Raw genomic sequence first — 19,691 nt, forward strand, 5'->3', positions numbered from 1 at the left:
AGTTTGTTGAGTGGCTACGGTAAGGCACATCACACTGCAAGAAAGAGTCATCACTGTTTTTATACCTCTCAGAGACTTTTCAAAAAAGCACTCATAGTAAACACCACAAATCAGATGTCACAAGATAAATCGTGCAGTAAAAAGAGGGCATTGAAGAAAAGTAAAGTTTGCTTTGTAAATACATTCATACTTCTACACTTTAAATTCAAAGAGCAAGTTTGAGGCTTTTTTATTTCATATGAGCAATGATACAATGGAGAGATTGAATAAAGGATATAAAACTACAAACGTGACTTTTAGTTGTCTTAGTTTTGCTCAGAGCTTGATCAAGGTTCCAGTCATTTTACATACCATGAGTAAGTAAGCAACTGTAAAAAAGAAGGCTGAAACAGCATGACCACGTTGAAAAAATTAAGTACTGTCGTTTTATTATTATGTGGTGTTTGTCTTTTCTATTAATGGTTGTGCAATATGTATCCTTTTAGGGCATGCCTGGAAAGCCTGGGACAGCTGGAATACCTGGTCAGAAAGGAAGCTTAGTAAGGAATTGGCACATTAATTTTAATATCAGTTGCTTCATACTGGAATAATGATTCACTTTTAAATCAACAACCAGTTGATAACTGCCTTACAGCTGTAAACAGCACTCCTAGGAACTGTTTTCCTTCAGCTGAAGAGCACAGATAGATTTGAGAGTTGACTGCATGTATCCTATTTGAGTACTCAATTGTACCTCTGTCTGAATAAATTTTTAATGTATGTTCTGTTTGAATAATCATTGATTTTTGAGTAGTTTTAAAGCCAATTGATTGCTCTTGATGTTCCGTTTATTATATTTTTGTAGATAAAACAAATGTTAACACATGTAAGCTGTTATCAAGAAACTCTTGTTTGCATTTTAGGGTCCTGTTGGAGAACTTGGGAAGTATGGCCCCAAAGGGAACAAAGGAGATAGGGTACAGTGTACACACTGCTGTTGTTGCCGGCATTGGAGACATTAAAATGTATTTTGGAATGTCACTAACAAAATAGTTTATTAACTATAAAAGTAGTTTTAACTTAGGAACTCAATTATAAATTAACTCTGTTATTACCAGGGTGACACTGGTCGTAATGGTTTCCGCGGCAGACGTGGAGTGCAAGTGAGTATGTTTGTTCTTCTTTTAGAAAGCATAACCCATTTCTTCAAAAACAAACAGTGATTACACCAGTTAACACAAAGGCATGCTAGTGCATGAAATGCATATGCCGATCAAACGACTTTCACATGGCTAATAAAATTGGAAAGCATTGGCATTTCTATTTTATTATTAAGTACATTATAGAAAACTAAACTATCATAGAAAGTGAATAAAATCAATTTTCATAATTGATAGCAGATTTCTGTGACACATCAGCTTGAGGAAATTTGGTGGACTGGGAAATCTGATTTCAAAGGCATCGATTTTCTGTACCTGTACTAGAGTTTTGTTTTTATAGTTTGCAAAAAGTGCATGAGCTCCAATTGCAGAACCAAATAGTGCATTGATATTTGTACATAGATCGGTATGAAGGATTGGCTGTTCAAATCTCATTGTTTTCTGCTGTTTAGGGAGACCCGGGAAGAAAAGGTGGAAGAGGCTACATTGGTTTAAACGGAGAAAAGGTAAGATATTTCAAGTTAAACACTACCATGTTTTGCTATAGTTCTGATGTTGTTGTCATGTCGCAAAGTTGTTTTCTTATCATGTAATATTTAAACTCTTCCGATTATGAAACTACAGTTTTGTTGAACAAAATTTTAGCTTGACAATGTTACTTTAGCTTGTACACCTTAACATATGTATGTATTTACCTGCAGGGGTCATCGGGAAGGATTGGAGAGCCTGGGCTACAGGGGCAACCGGTATGATATTTACAGTTTTGTACATGGTGATACCAAAGGAAAAGGTTTCTTGCAATTGAAGTATTATCTAGCATGCAAAGCCTTGTGAATAAGCGCTACTGTTCCCTTGCACCTTTTGATACCAATTTACAAAGTAGAACATTTACACTGAAAAGGGTGTTCATTTTATTCCCAGTGTTCCAAACCGAAAGGCAAGTTACCATGTGCGTTAGATAAAAGTTAAAATAAAGAACAGATTGTGTATGTAAGGCTAATCAGAAAATTGCCTTGTTTTAATCGTAACACATTAGCTGTAAGACTTACGTTTGGTAGCAGTTAACAATGGTTATCGAAAAATTGCTTCATAATAATGTAATTGGCAAATAACTGATGCGCTGGATGTGTTTATTTTTTACGTTAGGGACCGCCAGGTGGCGAAGGAGCGCTCGGCAGTCCTGGGCCAAGAGGACCTGCGGTATAGAAGTTTGAAGTTTCCTTTGATTTTGTTGTTCAATGAATGTCTGTTTAGTGTATATTTATAAAGATTTATCTTGAATTGCATGTTTACTTTTAGGGATTTCGTGGCCCTAATGGTACGCTTGGTGAGATAGGAAAACCTGGACCTATGGTAGGTCAACAAACTGTGAAGAATTTTTTCACATGCATTTTGTAACATCGAATTAATATCATGTTTTTTGCATTAGGTACTTGTAAGAGAACTTGTAAACAATTTTTAGTCAAAATGTATAAACAGCTGTTAAATTACAATTGCTACCAAGTTTTTGGTAAGTGTTTTACCTGTTATTCACGAACACACACTCTTTTTTTTATATAGGGTATCGTTGGAAAGCCCGGTGACCAGGGACCAAACGGCCCAAAAGGGGAAGATGTAAGAACGTTTTCATATTAGACATACACAGTATGAGATTAGATAGGTTCAAGCAAGAGAGAATCTTTGTCAAGTATTTTTGTTACATGTTTTCGTAAGCAAGACTGAAATACGTGTAATTCTGTTATTGTAGCCATTTATGTAAAACGTAAATCTGAACACAAAACGTACCTTTTGGCCATGATTTACAGGGACCTGCTGGAACCCTTGGATCAACTGGAGAAGCTGGCCCACAAGGATTACAGGTAATGTTATACATATTATTTGGGTCTACTTTACAATTTATTATATTTTTTACCGTTATTTAACTGATTACTTTTAAATTACTTTACGACATGTTTGTATAGTGTTCCCCTGAGTTCTGATGAATGTACGCATTGAGCTTTGTTCATTCCTTAGGGCGAAATGGGTTCCAAGGGCAGCCGTGGCAACATTGGAGAGCCGGGAAAACAGGTTAAAAAAACTAAATAACTTATGATGTTAATTTAAAAAAAAAAAACCTTTTAACAGGCGATAGCTTTGTTTAGTGACTTAATTTTGGAGTTTGACATATAATACTATATAATGCTATCAAAGAATTCTTTATGTTAGCTCGTTATTTACTTTTATCCCAATTCTCAAAGTAAATATACTGTATTTAAATACGCCAAGGTTCCCCATAACATAGTACTACGGCATTTGAGTAACATTTTCAAAGACGGTCTTTTACCGTAAGATTTAGTGTTTAATGATATATCTGTTTGTGGCTTTTCTCCTGGTAGGGTGACGCTGGTACTTCTGGATTCAAAGGCGCTGATGGAATCATGGTGAGAGAAAATAATAAGCTACTTTTTTTTTTCTTTTTTGTGGAATGATGCTCAAAACTCTTTATCTTCATGCATATCATCTCTTTTTTTCAAATATAAGACGTAATCTTTCAGTTGCATTAAATCCTTCACATACCGTAGTCGCACCACTTGACAGATTTATAATCTTCCCCTTTTCTTTGCATAAGCCGTTGTGGCAGTTCTTGCTTACAGGAGTTGTTTAGCTTGCGTACTTTCATTTAACTTTCTAACCTTTACCTTAAGAGAAGCTTTTAGCGTTGCTTTCCTTTCTCTGCTACCACTATGTTCGAGGGTTACTTTTGTCAAAAAAAGCATTTACAAGCCGTTGCAAAAGTAACGCCTCTTTACTTGTTAGCTGCCACACTAATGTGTTTTACAGGTATTATAAAAGGAATGGCATTTGTCCATATTATGGTTTCTTATTGTAATGACAACTGGTCTCTCTTTTTACTTTTTGTTTTGTTCGCAATTTGGTAGATCTTTCAAAGAGGAAGTAAACTGTGGCAGCTCTTGTAACGAGGCAATCGGACTCTTCTCTTCTTTTCTCCTCTTGGGTCTGTCATTCTAAATACTTAACTTGTCTTCGCTTGTCTTTCCTAGGAGAAAAGAAAGAGAAGAGTCCGACTTGCAAACGCATAAAGTTTTGGGACTCCTTTCCAGGTTTCTGTAAGCTTATTGCAATATCTTGTGTAATTCGATAATACAAACGGACAAATCAAAGAATATAAATAGAGGCACAAGACCTCTGGACACAATCTAGAGTAGGAGTATAAACAAATAAAAATGAAACGATGCATTAATGTTCTTGTGCTGTAGTCAGGATAGCATCATTAATATGGATACACTAACAATAAATCGTGACCTCTATGTTACATCATTTTCCGTTATGCAGAAATAAAGTGCTGACGAGCAACAAAAATAATAAAAAGGGAAACTTCAGAAGTATCCTATCACCTTTAGAAGTATTCTATCCTAAATTACTGTCACTCAGTCAGTACTTCTTTACTTCCAGAACATTGCAAATGGCTTGGAAGTCGTTGAGATAAGAATTTGTATTTAGTTTAAACAATTGTGTTTGGCAGGGTCCACGTGGAGGCGAAGGAGAAGAAGGACCCATGGGCGACCCAGTAAGTTACAATACTTGTCTTGTTGCTTTTGGTAAAAAAGGTAGTAATGGGAGTTATTTGACAAACATCAAAAATTTGATGTGGGGCTGACAAAACCGTTGTGTACAATTTTCTGCGTGGACTCCCGCTGTTCCAAGGTTTACATGTACTGTTTATTTGAGGCACGCATTAGTGAAATGGGTAAGCAAAGATTGGTTGAAAAAGTAGACATCTGTTTCTGCGAAAAGTTAAATAGTTGTTTCGGCAGAAAAAAGGAAATTACAACGCCATTTACTTCGGATTTAGTTTTGTATGATTGTTTTGCAGGGTGGAATAGGTTCTGTGGGATTCCAAGGCGTTATGGGCCCGGTTGGACTTCAGGTAAAAAATGTTTCATGGAACTGAACAATTGCGCATGCAGAAAACCTCGCGACCCCAAAACATCTGTAGTAGCTAGATAATTGGCCGTTTTGTGACAGAAGCAGTTGCGTTCAAACATCTTGTGTACAAGTTGCATTTGAGTTATCAGACAACTGTTGTAATACTGTAACTATCAATATTGACTATAGATCCATGATCGTAGGGTCCACCTGGTCCATTGGGTCCACCTGGCCTGGCAGGGACTGAAGGAGAGCAGGTTAGTTATTATGGAATCCACAGACATTGTTTTACATGATTTCATTAATGACAAGATGAGCAGCAACTATATTGTACGATTATGTATCTGTGTAGGAAATCGCACGTCCACGGGCACAATTCGTGATTAATAGGCCTAGGTACGAGTGAAAGTTCTTAAAATTGCACTCGCCTTTCGGAAGTCTTCAGGTGAGCTTCAGAAATCTTTGGATGTCTTGGGGCCACTTTCGGAAATCTTTGGTATACTACTTTTCAACTTCGGAAGACTTGGTGTCACCTTCCGAAACAAGAGAAATAGGTGTTTCTAGTAATTTTGCTGAGTGCACTATAAAAGTGAGAAAAATATGTAGCGTTTCTTTCCAGGGCGACAGAGGCGTCCAAGGTTTCCCAGGCCTAGCAGGGACCGCCGGTGAAGAGGTTTGTGACACTTTGTTTGTTTGTTCTAAACGAAAAGCGGCGTGTAGTGTACTCTCCCTCGAGGATATGTTTATTACATTAACATTTATAATAACGTTACATTCCAACAGGGAGATGATGGCTTGCGCGGTAACAAAGGTCCACCAGGGAGTCAAGGACCGTTTGTAAGTAACTTTTTCTACGACTGTCACTCTGTAGAACTATGTGCAATTGTAGGATTTGTTGCAGTTCCGATTTACCATGTAGCCCATGTTAGTGGATGGCATGGGAACGTCAGCACGACAAGAAATTAAACGATGCTTTAGAAAATTTGTACGTCGACCATGACTCGACATTCGATTTATGAATTTATTTCTGTGATTGAATATGCTTATTATTTTTACTGTGTACTAGAACATCAAATATTTATCGTCATTTTTCACTTAAACAAAGGGTGCACCAGGACCACCAGGCAAAGCAGGGAACAAAGGAGAACAGGGTTTCAAGGTAAAGTTAATTACAGTCGCCCGAGCCACCCGAAATGCCGTTAAGCCGGGCTATGTAGTCACTTACGGGAACCGGTCGCTAAAAAGAGTTCGGACTACAGGGGGGACAAAAATTATGAGCCATAGCCTGCAGTTGTTTTTATAGAGCCTAATCCGTGCACAATGCAACCGTAAATCCAAAAACGCCTTATTCAAGAATAATCTAGCAATTCAAAGAAATTGCAATAGAAGTTGCAATATAATAAGTGTGACGATGAAACGATAGTCACTACTAGTGAAAGTCACATATGATAGATGAAATGTAAGAATCGGGGTTGTAAGACATCTCGTAAGCCAGTTGGCTAAATTTAGTAGCGTATGCGGTGTTATATTTTTTGTTTTCTCTTAGGGCGAAGGTGGTACACCAGGGCCTATGGGGCTTCGAGGGGATCAGGGGTCAAAGGTTAGTAGTTCATTTCGAACATTTAACTCACTTTCCACTGGATTTCATATTTTTCTAATGACGTGATCATTGAAAACTCTTTCAGGGAACTGTGGGAGATGTCGGACTTCCTGGAATTCAAGGAAGCTTAGGAAAAGAGGTTTGATCGTGCCATAATTTAATCGATTTAAATGGTTTTGCTATTCTTAGTTAATCCCAAGTAACGTCTGGTTTGGTTTTGTCACTTCTTCCTAGGGCCAGCCTGGAATTTTTGGTTTAATTGGTGGTCAAGGAAAGCAGGGACCTAAGGTTTGCTATAACTACCCTTGGTAATGCTTTCAAATTCCACCAGTGCATTTTTTGTTTTAAAAAAGTTCTATTTTAAGATCTTTCACTGTTTATTATTTATATCTTGTTGTTTAGGGCGAGGACGGCAATCCTGGTTTGTGGGGAGATCCTGGAATGAAGGGACACGAGGTATGTTGCAGCTAGTAACATTTATGCGGAAAAGAAGAGAGGGGCGGATACTACTGACTAGCTCACGTCACAATGCATTTTTTAACATACTTTTTAAAAGACATTTCAGGGCGATATGAAAACATATAAAAATTGGCAAGAAGAGATAATTCTCAGTTCGTATTGATGCAGAGTTTTCTACTTCTTTGTTCTGCATCATAATTAACTATCTGTATTTCCGTAACTTTGACAGGGAATGCCAGGTTTGGTAGGAAGACCAGGTTCTACAGGTGACATGGGCCCTATAGTGAGTATCTGCAGTGTTTTGTTTCTTAATTAGCTGTGAACCTGGAAATATAAGCTTTGCATTACAATAAATCACAAATGCAAAACGAACTCGCTTAAAAAAACCAAACACAGAAGATGGAATATCTCATTTTGGGTTTCGTTCGCTTGGTAACATTTTCTATACACACTATTCTATTCAGCATTTGATTTTTTTGCAAAATTTTGATGCTACAGTGGCCTTTTTCCTCTTCAGAGTAGTGAGCCTGGTGCTCTTGGAGAAATGGGAGAAGAAGGTGACATAGGAGAGACGGTAATGTGCCTATGTCGATTTTAGTTGTCGGCTTGTTTTACTCTTCAAGACGAATTTTATCTGAATCGATAGATAGATAGATAGTTTATTGATATTCTTACATGACAGTCTAAAAACTGAATTGCGTAAAAATTTACAGAGATAAATTATTAAAAATACAACTATTAAAATCTATTATAACTATATTAAACATACAACTATTAAAATCTATTATAACTATATTAAAAATTTGACATAGAAGGAAAAAAACTATGTTTAAAACGATTTGTTCGAGCCTTACATGCTTGAAAATGACGTTGACTTCTGAGGTTATACATATTTACATTTTCCTGTGGTATGTACTTATGTAATTTGTGGCTACTATCGAGCATAATCTTATTAAAGAGTTTCTTGCACAGGATAGAACGTCGTTCCTTTAGGGTGCTTAGATTGCAACTTGATAGGATATCCTGATATGATGCTTGTGGATCGATGATAAATAGCGCGCGTTTCTGTACACGTTCTATATCGTCGCTTAGGTAAGCGGGAAGGCTATGGTGAAAAGCCGGCGCGCAATACTCTAGAACTGGTCTTATGCATGTACAATAGAAGTTAAGAATGACCTTTCTTGAGACACAAGCTCTTTTTAGTAATTTGATAAAATATAGTCTTTTGTTGGCCTTCTTTATGATTTCAGTAACGTGGTTATTCCAAAGCAACGTATCGGTGATGGTGACACCTAATATCTTAACACTGTTGACCAAATCTAGATCTAAACTATTAATCGAAATGGGAGCAAAAGACTGTTTAATTTTCTTAAAGTCTATTGTTAACTCTTTGCACTTGTCCACATTAAGTTGGAGCTTGTTGCAGCGCGACCAGAGAGCTACCGTGTCCACAGCTTCCTGAATGTTACTTTCACTGTCTTTTGCGACCACTTCAGCAAGGGTAGTGTCATCGACGTATTTTCAAGTCTGTACATCAGAGGGGCTGAGATCATTTATCATAAGGACAAATAACCAGGGGCCAAGCTTGGTGCCTTGAGGCACGCCAGATGGTACGGTTCCCCATTCTGAGAAACAGTCGGCAGAGAGTTTCACACGTTGTTGTCTGTCCATCAAAAAATCACAGACCCAACGAGCGACACCACGTGGTATACGAAGAGACAAGACTTTGTTGACTAATGTTTGATGATCGATCAAGTCGAAAGCCTTCCTGTAGTCTAGTTGGATTATTCTCACTGCAGCGCTGGTTCCATCTGTGGCTTGTGCCCAAGTGTGCAGCATGGAAACCAGAGCGTCGGCGCAAGAGGACTTCGGTATGACGCCAAATTGGTTGGGGTCAACAATTTCCAAAATAGCAGGGCCAACATAAGCATGGACAACAAAGTCCTCAGCAACCTTTGACAGAGCAGCGGTTAGCGAGATTGGTCTAATGTGCTTCGAGACGACCGTAACAGGCTTGACTTTGGGTAGTGGGGTAACAGCAGCATATTTCCACTGCGAGGGGAGCCTTTGCTCAGCAAATGATGAATTTAGAATTGAACACACCGGGTCAGCAAGACAGTCCGCATACTCCTTGAGAACCCAATTAGGCACTTGGTCTGGCCCCGATGCCTTGCGAGGATTTAAAGCAAGGAGGGCCGAAGCAACACTGGTAACACTGAGGTTGACAACCTCCGAGTCAGGATCAAAGGGAGGAAGAGTCTCAAGAGGGTTGTACTCCTGCATAGGCTCCAGCAGGGCGGTGTTAATAAGATCAGCAATTTCCTTTGGTGACTTGTTCTCAATAGCATCCAAATGGAGTTGCGATCGAATGTCATCTCCGCCCGTAGCAGTAGTCATCCCGGCGATCTTTTTCACTTCACTCCACCACCGACTCGGATTGGTGGTCTTTAAATTGTCCACCTTTGAGTTGAAGTATCTTTTCCGGCATAGCCTCCTTTCGCGATTGACGTGGTTACGCAAACGGTGAAAGTTTTCAGTGTCTCCGCGAGCAAAAGCTTTGCTGCGGGCTTTAATGAGATCCTTGAATTGAGCTGTTATCCAGGGCGCGTCATTCACATGAAACTTGACCGATCTTAGCGGCATAATGATATCCATGCCGGTCCTCAGAAAGTCAAGAAATACGCGAAGCTTGTCCTCACATCTAGCCAGAGTGTCGAGCACAGACCAGTCCACTGAACTTAAGTACCTGCCAAGTTCAGCTCTTCGACTGCCTCGGGTGTCCCTTCGAGTTACAACACGCCGACTTGAGTTACGCGAGGGGCGTGGCTTAGGTTGCAGGAAGACAACAGAGTGGTCAGACAGGCCAAAGGGTGGAAAGATCTGTACTAGATTCTTATCGTGACAAAAATAAATAACCATACAGTGGTTTATTAACCGGTATATTGGAAAGTGAAATCTCTGTTTCATTTTGTTGTTGTTAGGGTGAAGAGGGGGAGAAAGGAAGTAGAGGTTTACCTGGAAGAAACGGACGAATGGTTGGTCCACGTTTCTTTTACTGAATTTTGAATGTCTCTATGTATCATCACATGCCAACAGAAACAAAATTGTTTCTACTTATTTGGTACACTAACGCTGCAATATCAATTTATTGCATTTATAATAATAATAAATAATAAAAAGTATTTTTATAGCGCCAAAATCCACTAATTGCTCATGGATACGCTGAGTTAAGTTTATTTTATTACGTTTTGTTAAATACTCGCTATGGAACTAAATGTTTCCCAAGAAATTACTTCTGTGGATCTAAATGACAAAATCATAGCCTCGTTGCAACCAAGTGTGTTTCCCGGGCGTTATAATTTAAAGTTACAAGCAAACGAGATTAACTTTGAAAACTGTTTAGCCCAACAATATTTCAAAAACCCATATCGCAATCTGTTTCAATCTTCGCCACTTTTGGCTATCCATACGTTCTTTTGTATTTGCTGTGTTATTGAAATGTTCCTTCTCTGTTTTAAGTGTTTTTATACATATATATTTCAGCGAATTTGATGGTAATTTCCAACGCCTAAATTTGGCTAAAATCCGTGACACAGTCCCTTTAAATACAGAAACTTACAGCGATTATTTTTGAGATACTGTCTGAAAAGTGTTTGTTCGTACGTTAAGCTATTTGTATTTCCCTCAGGGTCATGCTGGTGAAAAAGGTCAGCCTGGTGGACCTGGCACGTCTGGATTACCGGTTGGTGTATTTCTTATTCACCACTTTCAAATAATGTACCTTTTCATTCTTTAACCTCCGATCTCCACTCTACTGTTCATACAAAGTTAGATAGCAATTTAGCCAGGTCGCAGGTTTCGCATGCTTTCACGGGGAATTATACAACTTCGACTCCTCCAAAGTGCGGGATTGCCGCAGATAAACGCCTTTTCTTATTTGTGGTTCTTAACGTTATTAAAAACAAGTATAAAGATTTTCCCAACGACACTTCCGTTTTTTTTTAATTGATTCCTTTTAACCTTTGTTTTGGTGTTCGCAAGTTGGCTCATAACAGTTTACAAAACTTTTTATAGCATTGTCTTTTAATTTTCTCTTGTAGGCATTTGTAGGGCCACCAGGGGAGAGAGGAGGGAGAGGCTCGACAGGAGGTCAGGTAAAGTTCTTATTACTTAGTTCTTAATCAGTTGATGCATCAGACATGGTTTTGTGCAAAAATGAAGATATCAACCGTTAAAAAACGCACTTTCCGTTTTGTTTTGGGCAAAACAAATTAGCTCACGATGATCAGCGTGTTCGAAAGTACAAAATTATGCAAAAATCTCAGATACGAAAATTTCGTTTCAGTAGCACTTTAAGCAAAAAGAAATAGCAAGGAAATAAAACATAACAAAACAAAACAAAAACGAAAAGACCGTGACACTATTACTAGTATATTTCTGTTGAATGTGAAAAAATTTTTCGTTTTTCTTTTCGTTTCACATGGAGGTTCGAGAAATCAGGATTCTACTGTAAACGATGGTCGCATGTTAGTGTAATTCCTGTATTGCAGGCCTTCCTCTTTTGAAGGTTTAACGCTTCCCAAAACATGTCTTAAACTCATAGCTTCTTTTTTTCTCACCCTTTAAATAAACGCTTTGTTACAGGGCTTACCTGGCGCTCCAGGCCCTCCCGGAGATCCTGGAATCATAGGTCACGGGGTATGTATAGCGTACATTTCTTGTATAGGACTGAAAATATCATAGATCCGATTTTGTGTGGACCTCGCTCTCTTATTTTTTCTCTCTCGCAACTATAGGGACTTACCGGTGCCCCGGGTGTTAATGGCCTTATTGGTGAACCTGGAGAAAAGGTATTCTTGCAAGCATTCTTGTTAAATATTTTGTTATGTTTTGTTATCAGTGTTTTGAATTGCTTTATGTTCATATTGGATGCACTTTTACTCTTAATCAGGGTGAACGAGGAAAAAAGGGCAAGGAAGGCAAGAATGGTTCACGCGGACTTAAGGTAGTTTACATTCAGTCTCTCTTTAGTTGTTGTTGTTGCTGCTGCTGTTGTTGTTAATTTGATCATTCGTTCTCAACTTCAGGGCCAACGTGGATTCAAAGGACGAAGTGGAGACTCAGGGTTGGAAGGAGCTTCGGTAACAATAAGTATTTTCATATTATACATGTTGTCTGAGCGATCCAACTTGAGTCTTACTCGTATTTTTACGACTACGTTTGAAATAAGTAAGATAGTAAATGGTAAAAAAAATTATGTTTAGTTTTCATGCGGCCTTTTTGTAATCCTTGACTTTTTTATTTTTACTTCAGGGGGCAAAAGGAAAACCAGGTGTTCAAGGAGACGAAGGAGGGAGGGGTGATAAGGTGCTGTTCTATTTTGGCTCATACAATTAATATCTTTAAAGGGTAAAATATTTACTCTCGCAGTGCACCTCGTCACCCATTGCCCAGTTGTTCAAAGGGTGGATAACGCTATCCACCGGATAAATCGCTATCCACTGGATAACTGTCATACAAAACCTACTTCGCTATTCACCGGATAGTGATTTATCCGGTAGATAGCGTTATCCACCCTTTGAACAACTGGCGCCAGGAGCATAAATGTGTGCCGGTAGATTGTTAGGGGAATCTGATAAAAAACACTGGGAATTAATCTGACAGAAACTAGCATTTCATCTATAGAGAGTAGACCAACATTACCGATCGTGACAAAAAACGACAAACAAACAAGTACGAGTGCGCGCACTCAAAACATTTAACGTAATATATAAGCTCGAGCGTTCCTTAGACATCATATTCACATTGATGAAGGGGTTTCCCCGAAACGTCTGTTGTTATACAGCCTTTAAAACACTCCAAGAACATTATTGATAACTATATACTAGTTATGCAACGCTTTCGAGTGGTATACTATGGAATATCCCACGAGTCACTTGTATTTTCTCGGAATACACACGAGCCTTTAGGCGAGTGTGTATACGAAGAAAATACAAGTGACAAGTGGGATATTCCATAGTTTACCACGAGAAAGTGTTGTGTAACTATTTTATACCATGCCATAGAAAATACGCTCACTAAATTTCATCGAGAATAAGATCGCAGCGCACGATGGGAAGGTTGGGTTGAATACCGTCGAATATACAACGGCTTTCCTGTATTCTGATTGGCTGTATTTTCTATTGCATGGTATAAAAGTAAGTAGTAAGTGTTAGTACTTTATTTAGACACATTTCAACACAGTATTATCATTGATAATTATTTTGAGTGCTACGCAGCTAAGACTTTTTTTGTGACAAATACGAGTGCTTAGTGTCAGGGAAAGTTCGATTGCTTGATCCACGAAATGTTGTGGATTCGCATGAAGAAACCGAGCCTTAACACTCAGTCGGACTCAATTCGCGCGAAGGTATTTGTTTAGGCTTGAACGGACATTGTTCTCATTAATGAACATGAACATTGAACTGTTATTTTTATCTTAATTTACTCATTATCACACCTTTATCTTAGTATAAATAACTCTCTTTCGCATATGAATTTTAACTTGAAAATGGTGCCAGGATGTCACCGAAACGTCGTTCATTATTTTCGCTTGTATTTAATGTTAACTGTATTTCTAAATTTAATCTTAGTTTACCTGTCAAGTATTTCGCTTTAGTCTTATTTCAAGTTGATTTCGTAAACAAAATGCAATTCAATTTGTAGGGGGAGCAAGGTGACCAAGGTAGTCTTGGAGCTAGTGGACAACCAGGGTCAAAGGTATGTACACCCCGGTCTATAACTGCGATATTTTATATCTTCGGCTTTTTCATTTGTTGTTGTCGTGTTGATGAGGGTACATCTGCTATTGTAGCATTGATTCTGTTAGTTTCCCTTGAAAAGTTGCAAAAATGTGTTGCGTATATAAAGAGTGTATAATGTTTTTTTAGCCTTTCATAAGAGGCTAAACAATGTTCATATTCTGTTAAAATCCTTGTGTACAGCCTTATGCAGTAAAGATTTACCATCGCCAGTGTTTTCGTTTAGGATTACGATCGTAGCTAATTAACAGGTTTGAGTAGGGCATATAATTTAAGCGATATAATTTAATTTAAGCGATTAATATAATAATATAATTTAAGCGATAATATAATTTAAGCGATTTTTACATGTAACGTTTGTTATGTTTTTTAATAAGCGCAATAAAGACATTTTATTTCATTTATTTATTAGCTGTATGATATTTTGTTTTTCTAGGGAAGCGTTGGTCCACCTGGAATGAGGGGACTTCAAGGTTCCAGAGGGTCTCAGGTAACTTTCCTGCGTTAACAACCTGCTAAAATATGCGTTGTATACCTTTTGTGAGTTTCAGTTTCCAGCCTTATTCTTTTCATCTCCCCTCTCTTAACAACGTTAAAACTAGAACACAACCTCGTCCCCAGGGTACATTTTCTTCCGAGAGGAAAAGAGACACTGGGAACGAGGTTGACTAGGGCAGGTCTGGTAAAGCAAACCTTGATTGTGGAAAAAACGAAAGTGAAAGTGAATATAGCGAGCGAGACTAACTTATCATCAAAAGGAAAGATTGGTAACTGTTTCCTATTCTTTCACATTAATTAATTAATTTTATTTTTGTTTTTCGTTAAGGGAGCAAAAGGACCGACTGGGGAAATTGGAGACCCAGGAACGAAGGGAGTCGAGGTAATATCGCTTTGCCTTTCCAATTGATCGATCAATCTTGTTTTGTCACATCAAGTTATAAATATCCGGCCGAAAGGTGTCTATTTTGCGTGTATAACAGACTATTTCATTTAACAGGGAGATCCCGGTGGAATGGGTGCGCCAGGAGACCTGGGAATACGAGGCGAGATGGTAAGCTGAACAGAAAAGCACCTACATGCTTGTCTAGCCTTTAATCTGAACTACTTTATTGAAGTATTGTTACAAATATGAATTTTTGCTTGTTTTGTACTGAAGGGAGAGAGAGGTAGTCCTGGGGACAAGGGGGCAGCCGGACCAAAAGGAAATCGGGTTTGTCTGTTTGTTTCATGTTTTGTTTGTTAGAATTGTAACTTGTATAAAGTTGAACCGATATAAAGAGGTGAGCATTGATCACAAGATGTTAAATGCCATCAAATTTTATTATCTGTAATGTATTTCAGTATGATTTCACTGCTTTGCTGAATTGCTTTGTACCCCAAGCATAAATTATTCCCGTTTACCACACTGATGGATGCTTTACTGTCCTTTACTATATTGAGCGTTATAACAAAATTGTTGTAAAGCGTAAAAGCTGTCTAATGAGCTTTTTCTTGTCGGCCTAGCCTGTGAACAGATTCTCTACTGGTTGAGGAGGCGAGAAGCAACTAGCCAAAGGAAAGATGAGAGTCAGAGAGACCTCTATTCCCTCTTCCCAGGTTTTCCCCGGCTCGTGTGCCTGGCTGCCCGCTTCTGTGACCCTGCCCGTACTAGAGAGCCTCTTTACAGGCTGTGTAGTTCTTGATATTTTTACAAAAGTGGGCTATAAGTACTGTCAGGGTCAATGCTTCGTTTTGTGTTAGCTGTATTTCTAACTGTCATAATTGAATCTAAAGGGTTCCGGAGGTTCTGTTGGACCCCGTGGAGAGGCTGGCAAGACAGGACAAAGGGTAAACTATATATTGAATTGATCATTTTTGTGCTTGATTACATGGACCGGTCTTTTTCTTTGACGGCGTTCATTGTTTTGTCAATTAATCTAGCTACTGTTCCATGTTAAGAGATTTTTGTAGTTTCGTTCATTGTTTCCACTATGGTTAAGCATAATAACATATAAGCTCTTACTATTAAAATTCACGGCAGAACTGCGAACTGATTTTTGTCTTGGATGTTATAGGGAGATGCTGGAAGGCCGGGTCTCGAGGGCAGCCCAGGCTCTGATGGAGATGAGGTACAGTATGGTGTACCCTAGATTTTTCTTCTATATGCAGGGTTTTATTGATTTTCCTTAGGATCATTCAAGTTCTTCCCTAACCCTTTCAGCGATAGTATACGAAGACATCTTTCGTTCTATTTTTATAGTGGTTGACGTTATATGCAAAAAGAAAACAAAATTAATGATGTAAATTTCTCATCTGGTATTTCAAACGCCGAGAGACTGCGAAAAAAACTGTAGCTGGGATGACAATTTCATTAGTAACTGATACAACAGTAAGTAGATAACCTCAACAAAACGTGTTTTCTGTGAACTTCTTGGTAGCTGGAATATTATTTCTGTAAAGCATTATTGATTCATTTGTTGGCACGTGTAATTCTTTGTTTTCACTCTTTTTGAAATCGTACCGCATACGTCACTAAACTTCACACCTTTTGTTCTCTCATTTGTAGGGTCTTACTGGTGACGTGGTAAGTTTGGTTTGTTTATTTTTGTAATGTAGGTTACTTCAAAAAATTGAATGTGCCATCCATACCTGGACCACGTATTAGACTATAATAAGTACCCTATTCTTATACCTGAATATAATATCAGGACTGAAAATGTTTCACCCTACCCCCTCTTCGGATCCGCAACTTAATGTAATACAGCTATCGATAATTTTAACTTGTGCCTTGAAATTTATTTACTTTGATAAACTGCTTATTATCAATCAGGTTGTGGTATTTGTAAGATGGCAGATTTTTTTATCTTCCTTTATTTTGTTCCTTTCTGTCATAGGGAGACAAAGGCGTTCCGGTAAGAATTCTTACTTCTTTGTCTCTGTTCTGTCTCTTGACTGAAAATATCCCTCATGATTATCTTACTCTAATTGTCACCTGTCTTAACAGTGCATTGATTTATTGTGAGGAGACGTTAGATTATTGATCATTTATGGGAATTAACTTTGTATCGAGTGGGCTGTAAAAAAAGACTCTAAAGTTGCTAAAACCCTTGATCAAAACAGTCTAGCAAAACAAAACAACCATAAATGATCAATATTTTTAACAGGACGCCGTTGAACATTTGCATTTTTATCTTGCTGAAGAAGGCAACAGTAGTGGCCGAAACGTCCAAAAACAATATTTTTAGCCAGTGTCGACTTATTAATTCGAATTTTTAACATGCCTGGCTACAACCCGAACATTTTTAACAACTTACCTTGTGTTTTTGTTATTTTTCTAGGGAGCCTCGGGCCAGAAGGTAAACCTGTGATATTTATTTATTTATTATTTCAATTTGTAAGTTGTTCGTTTGAGCCTAATCATTTCTTTTCTTTGCTTTTGTAGGGTCTAAGAGGAATCTCGGTAAGTTCATGCTTCTCCTTTTAATTTGTCGGAGAACTTACATGACTGCAATAGCTTCCTCTGTGGCAAGCGATTGTAATCGATTTTATGACAACAAGTAATAAAATTTATGTAGTTGATTTTATGATAGCTTCATACTTTCTCAAATCATGAATAATTTTCATTCTTTCATACTGCCATTACGATGAAATAACGTTTCTTTATTTGATTCGTAGGGTGCAAGTGGACCACCGGTAAGTGTTTTTTATTTCTGTTACAACTTTAATGCCCAGTTTAAAAAAAATCGTGTGTGGGTATGCGGTGCCCCTGCTGACTTGGAACTTATTAGTATTAGTTTTATATAACGACCAAACTTCTTGATTTTTCCTTCAATTAACTGTGGGAATTTTTGTTGCTCTAGGGTCCCCCTGGCCAGGTGCTCGGTCTTCACAGGCTTGGTCATTATGATTATCTGGATCAGGTACCTTTTATGTCGTTGTGCGGCGTGTACGTATGTGTGTCCGTGTGGGCTTTAGACTGTTTGTCCGTATGAAGTATTATCGGATATGACCTGCGACTTACAAAGTTCTTTAATTTTTTTTCTTTCTATTTTCCTTTTGTTTTCATTTTCATCAGTCAGTGCAAAATATCAAGTCGCTACTGTACATGTCTACTACGGTGGAAAACTACAAATTTCCTTTAGGCACCCGGGATAATCCAGCCATGACTTGTAAAGAACTCATCGACATTGACGACATTCAGGACGGTGAGAAACTAGTTCCAATTTCATTATGCATCTTCTTTTAGACTTGTTTACTGTAGAAGCTGTGTAAAAAAATTTGTACTTACAGATGATTTATCGTATCAAAAACAGGTTATTTCTGGATCGATCCAAACCTTGGTTGCCCTGCTGATGCCATCAAAGTGTACTGCAACTTTACAGCCGGAGGAGAATCTTGTGTTCCTCCTCTTCGGGATAAAGTAAGCTTATTTTCCTTATGGCCTGCAATGTAGCCTTTGAGATTAGTTTTCAGTGGCTTCGAGCTATTTCAATTAAGTGTCATAAAGCCAAAACCAAGGTAATTACTGTGGCCAGTCACAAAAGACACAGGCAGTCCAATGAACCAATCGAAACTCAAAGTAAAAACATGTAGCTGGCGCAAAACGCGGGAAAACGTGTGTCAGCGAGTCACGATTGGTTTTACTTCTGATTGGACGAGAAAATGGTGCGGGATTTTTTAACCAATCAGGAAGCGTTGCACTGCAAAACCAAAGCAGGTGAGAATTACTCTCGATACGCAAGCGAAAACCGCTTTTGTACTGCAAATTGATGTGTTGTCAGTTAGCTGTCGATATTATTGAGTTTCTGAGTAAAAAATAAATTGACCTTATTTTACGAGGGTAGCAGGTACTAACAGTCTACGACTGACAAACCTGTAGCCCACGGATTCCCATTTCTTCTTTGTTGTTGGTAACACGATGACACTGTAATGGTGATAGAAAACGTAATATCTATGGTGAAACAGGAACACAACCATTTTTTTTTTCTTTTTTCAATTAATAGATTCCCAAAAGGACCTGGAAAAGTGGCCCAAAAGCATCATGGGAGAGATTTTCAAACCTTGATCAAGGTTTTGAGGTAATGTAGTGACAAAAAATCCAAATCAAATGGTAAAATTTCGCTGGCAATTTATAACAACACATTCTTTACGGAAGGTACCAAAAAACATCCTGGAGGTTCGTCTTTGGACATGTTCACTACATTCGTAGATAATTCTGATACACTTAATTTTTTTTGTAGATCAACTACACTGCCAGTAAAGTTCAGTTTAACTTCCTACGACTCCTCAGTACCAACGTCAGGCAAGCTATAACAGTCAAGTGTAAGAGAATTGTAGTATGGTTCCACAAGGCCACTAAAAGTCACCGTTACTCGTGGATCTTTCATGGAAGAAAAGGATTCGACTTTACACCGACAAGCAACCCAAGACCAAACGTTAGTCGCGACTACTGCCAGGTAATACACTGGTCCTTTTATCTTGCAAGAGTTAAACTAGACACCTCAGTATGGTCCAGTATTAGCTGACATTATGTGGCCTAATGGTCGCAACGCGTTTGAACGTACGCTCGGTATCACTCTAAACATAGTTAATAGAGGAAAATGGTTAGGAATCCCGCCAATTTCTTTGTTGTATGTTTTTGTTCACTGTTATGCTCTGTCTTGTTATACCTGCCTAAAACCTGACAAAATACAATGGGTGGTTTCGTGTGTTCATGCAACTAGCCAATAGCAACATTGCGATTACGTAATTCGTGCATAGTGTATGAGCGCAAAACAAAAGATGTGC

General features: G+C 38.3%; 1 protein-coding gene across 5 annotated transcripts in view; it reads left to right on the forward strand.

Moving 5' to 3' along the window:
* Positions 1–19,691, forward strand: part of LOC144629471 (uncharacterized) — a 33,677-nt gene that overhangs the window by 13,404 nt on the left and 582 nt on the right. For all 5 annotated transcript variants that reach the window (XM_078487680.1, XM_078487696.1, XM_078487704.1 and 2 more), the window contains 48 exons: positions 486–539; positions 903–956; positions 1,098–1,142; positions 1,592–1,645; positions 1,841–1,885; positions 2,286–2,339; positions 2,439–2,492; positions 2,700–2,753; positions 2,945–2,998; positions 3,153–3,206; positions 3,515–3,559; positions 4,663–4,707; positions 5,014–5,067; positions 5,270–5,323; positions 5,686–5,739; positions 5,850–5,903; positions 6,172–6,225; positions 6,613–6,666; positions 6,752–6,805; positions 6,901–6,954; positions 7,069–7,122; positions 7,355–7,408; positions 7,643–7,699; positions 10,107–10,160; positions 10,814–10,867; positions 11,226–11,279; positions 11,770–11,823; positions 11,922–11,975; positions 12,077–12,130; positions 12,213–12,266; positions 12,439–12,492; positions 13,831–13,884; positions 14,362–14,415; positions 14,752–14,805; positions 14,923–14,976; positions 15,082–15,135; positions 15,699–15,752; positions 15,980–16,033; positions 16,471–16,488; positions 16,799–16,816; positions 17,243–17,260; positions 17,347–17,364; positions 17,580–17,597; positions 17,765–17,824; positions 17,980–18,109; positions 18,218–18,324; positions 18,908–18,982; positions 19,145–19,360. In XM_078487680.1, coding sequence (XP_078343806.1) covers positions 486–539; positions 903–956; positions 1,098–1,142; positions 1,592–1,645; positions 1,841–1,885; positions 2,286–2,339; positions 2,439–2,492; positions 2,700–2,753; positions 2,945–2,998; positions 3,153–3,206; positions 3,515–3,559; positions 4,663–4,707; positions 5,014–5,067; positions 5,270–5,323; positions 5,686–5,739; positions 5,850–5,903; positions 6,172–6,225; positions 6,613–6,666; positions 6,752–6,805; positions 6,901–6,954; positions 7,069–7,122; positions 7,355–7,408; positions 7,643–7,699; positions 10,107–10,160; positions 10,814–10,867; positions 11,226–11,279; positions 11,770–11,823; positions 11,922–11,975; positions 12,077–12,130; positions 12,213–12,266; positions 12,439–12,492; positions 13,831–13,884; positions 14,362–14,415; positions 14,752–14,805; positions 14,923–14,976; positions 15,082–15,135; positions 15,699–15,752; positions 15,980–16,033; positions 16,471–16,488; positions 16,799–16,816; positions 17,243–17,260; positions 17,347–17,364; positions 17,580–17,597; positions 17,765–17,824; positions 17,980–18,109; positions 18,218–18,324; positions 18,908–18,982; positions 19,145–19,360 — 2,697 coding nt within the window. The remainder of the gene's footprint in view (positions 1–485; positions 540–902; positions 957–1,097; positions 1,143–1,591; positions 1,646–1,840; positions 1,886–2,285; positions 2,340–2,438; positions 2,493–2,699; positions 2,754–2,944; positions 2,999–3,152; positions 3,207–3,514; positions 3,560–4,662; positions 4,708–5,013; positions 5,068–5,269; positions 5,324–5,685; positions 5,740–5,849; positions 5,904–6,171; positions 6,226–6,612; positions 6,667–6,751; positions 6,806–6,900; positions 6,955–7,068; positions 7,123–7,354; positions 7,409–7,642; positions 7,700–10,106; positions 10,161–10,813; positions 10,868–11,225; positions 11,280–11,769; positions 11,824–11,921; positions 11,976–12,076; positions 12,131–12,212; positions 12,267–12,438; positions 12,493–13,830; positions 13,885–14,361; positions 14,416–14,751; positions 14,806–14,922; positions 14,977–15,081; positions 15,136–15,698; positions 15,753–15,979; positions 16,034–16,470; positions 16,489–16,798; positions 16,817–17,242; positions 17,261–17,346; positions 17,365–17,579; positions 17,598–17,764; positions 17,825–17,979; positions 18,110–18,217; positions 18,325–18,907; positions 18,983–19,144; positions 19,361–19,691) is intronic.

Source organism: Oculina patagonica, chromosome 1 (assembly GCF_052425735.1).
Source record: "Oculina patagonica isolate OP01 chromosome 1, crgOcupat, whole genome shotgun sequence".
NCBI lineage: Eukaryota > Metazoa > Cnidaria > Anthozoa > Scleractinia > Oculinidae > Oculina > Oculina patagonica.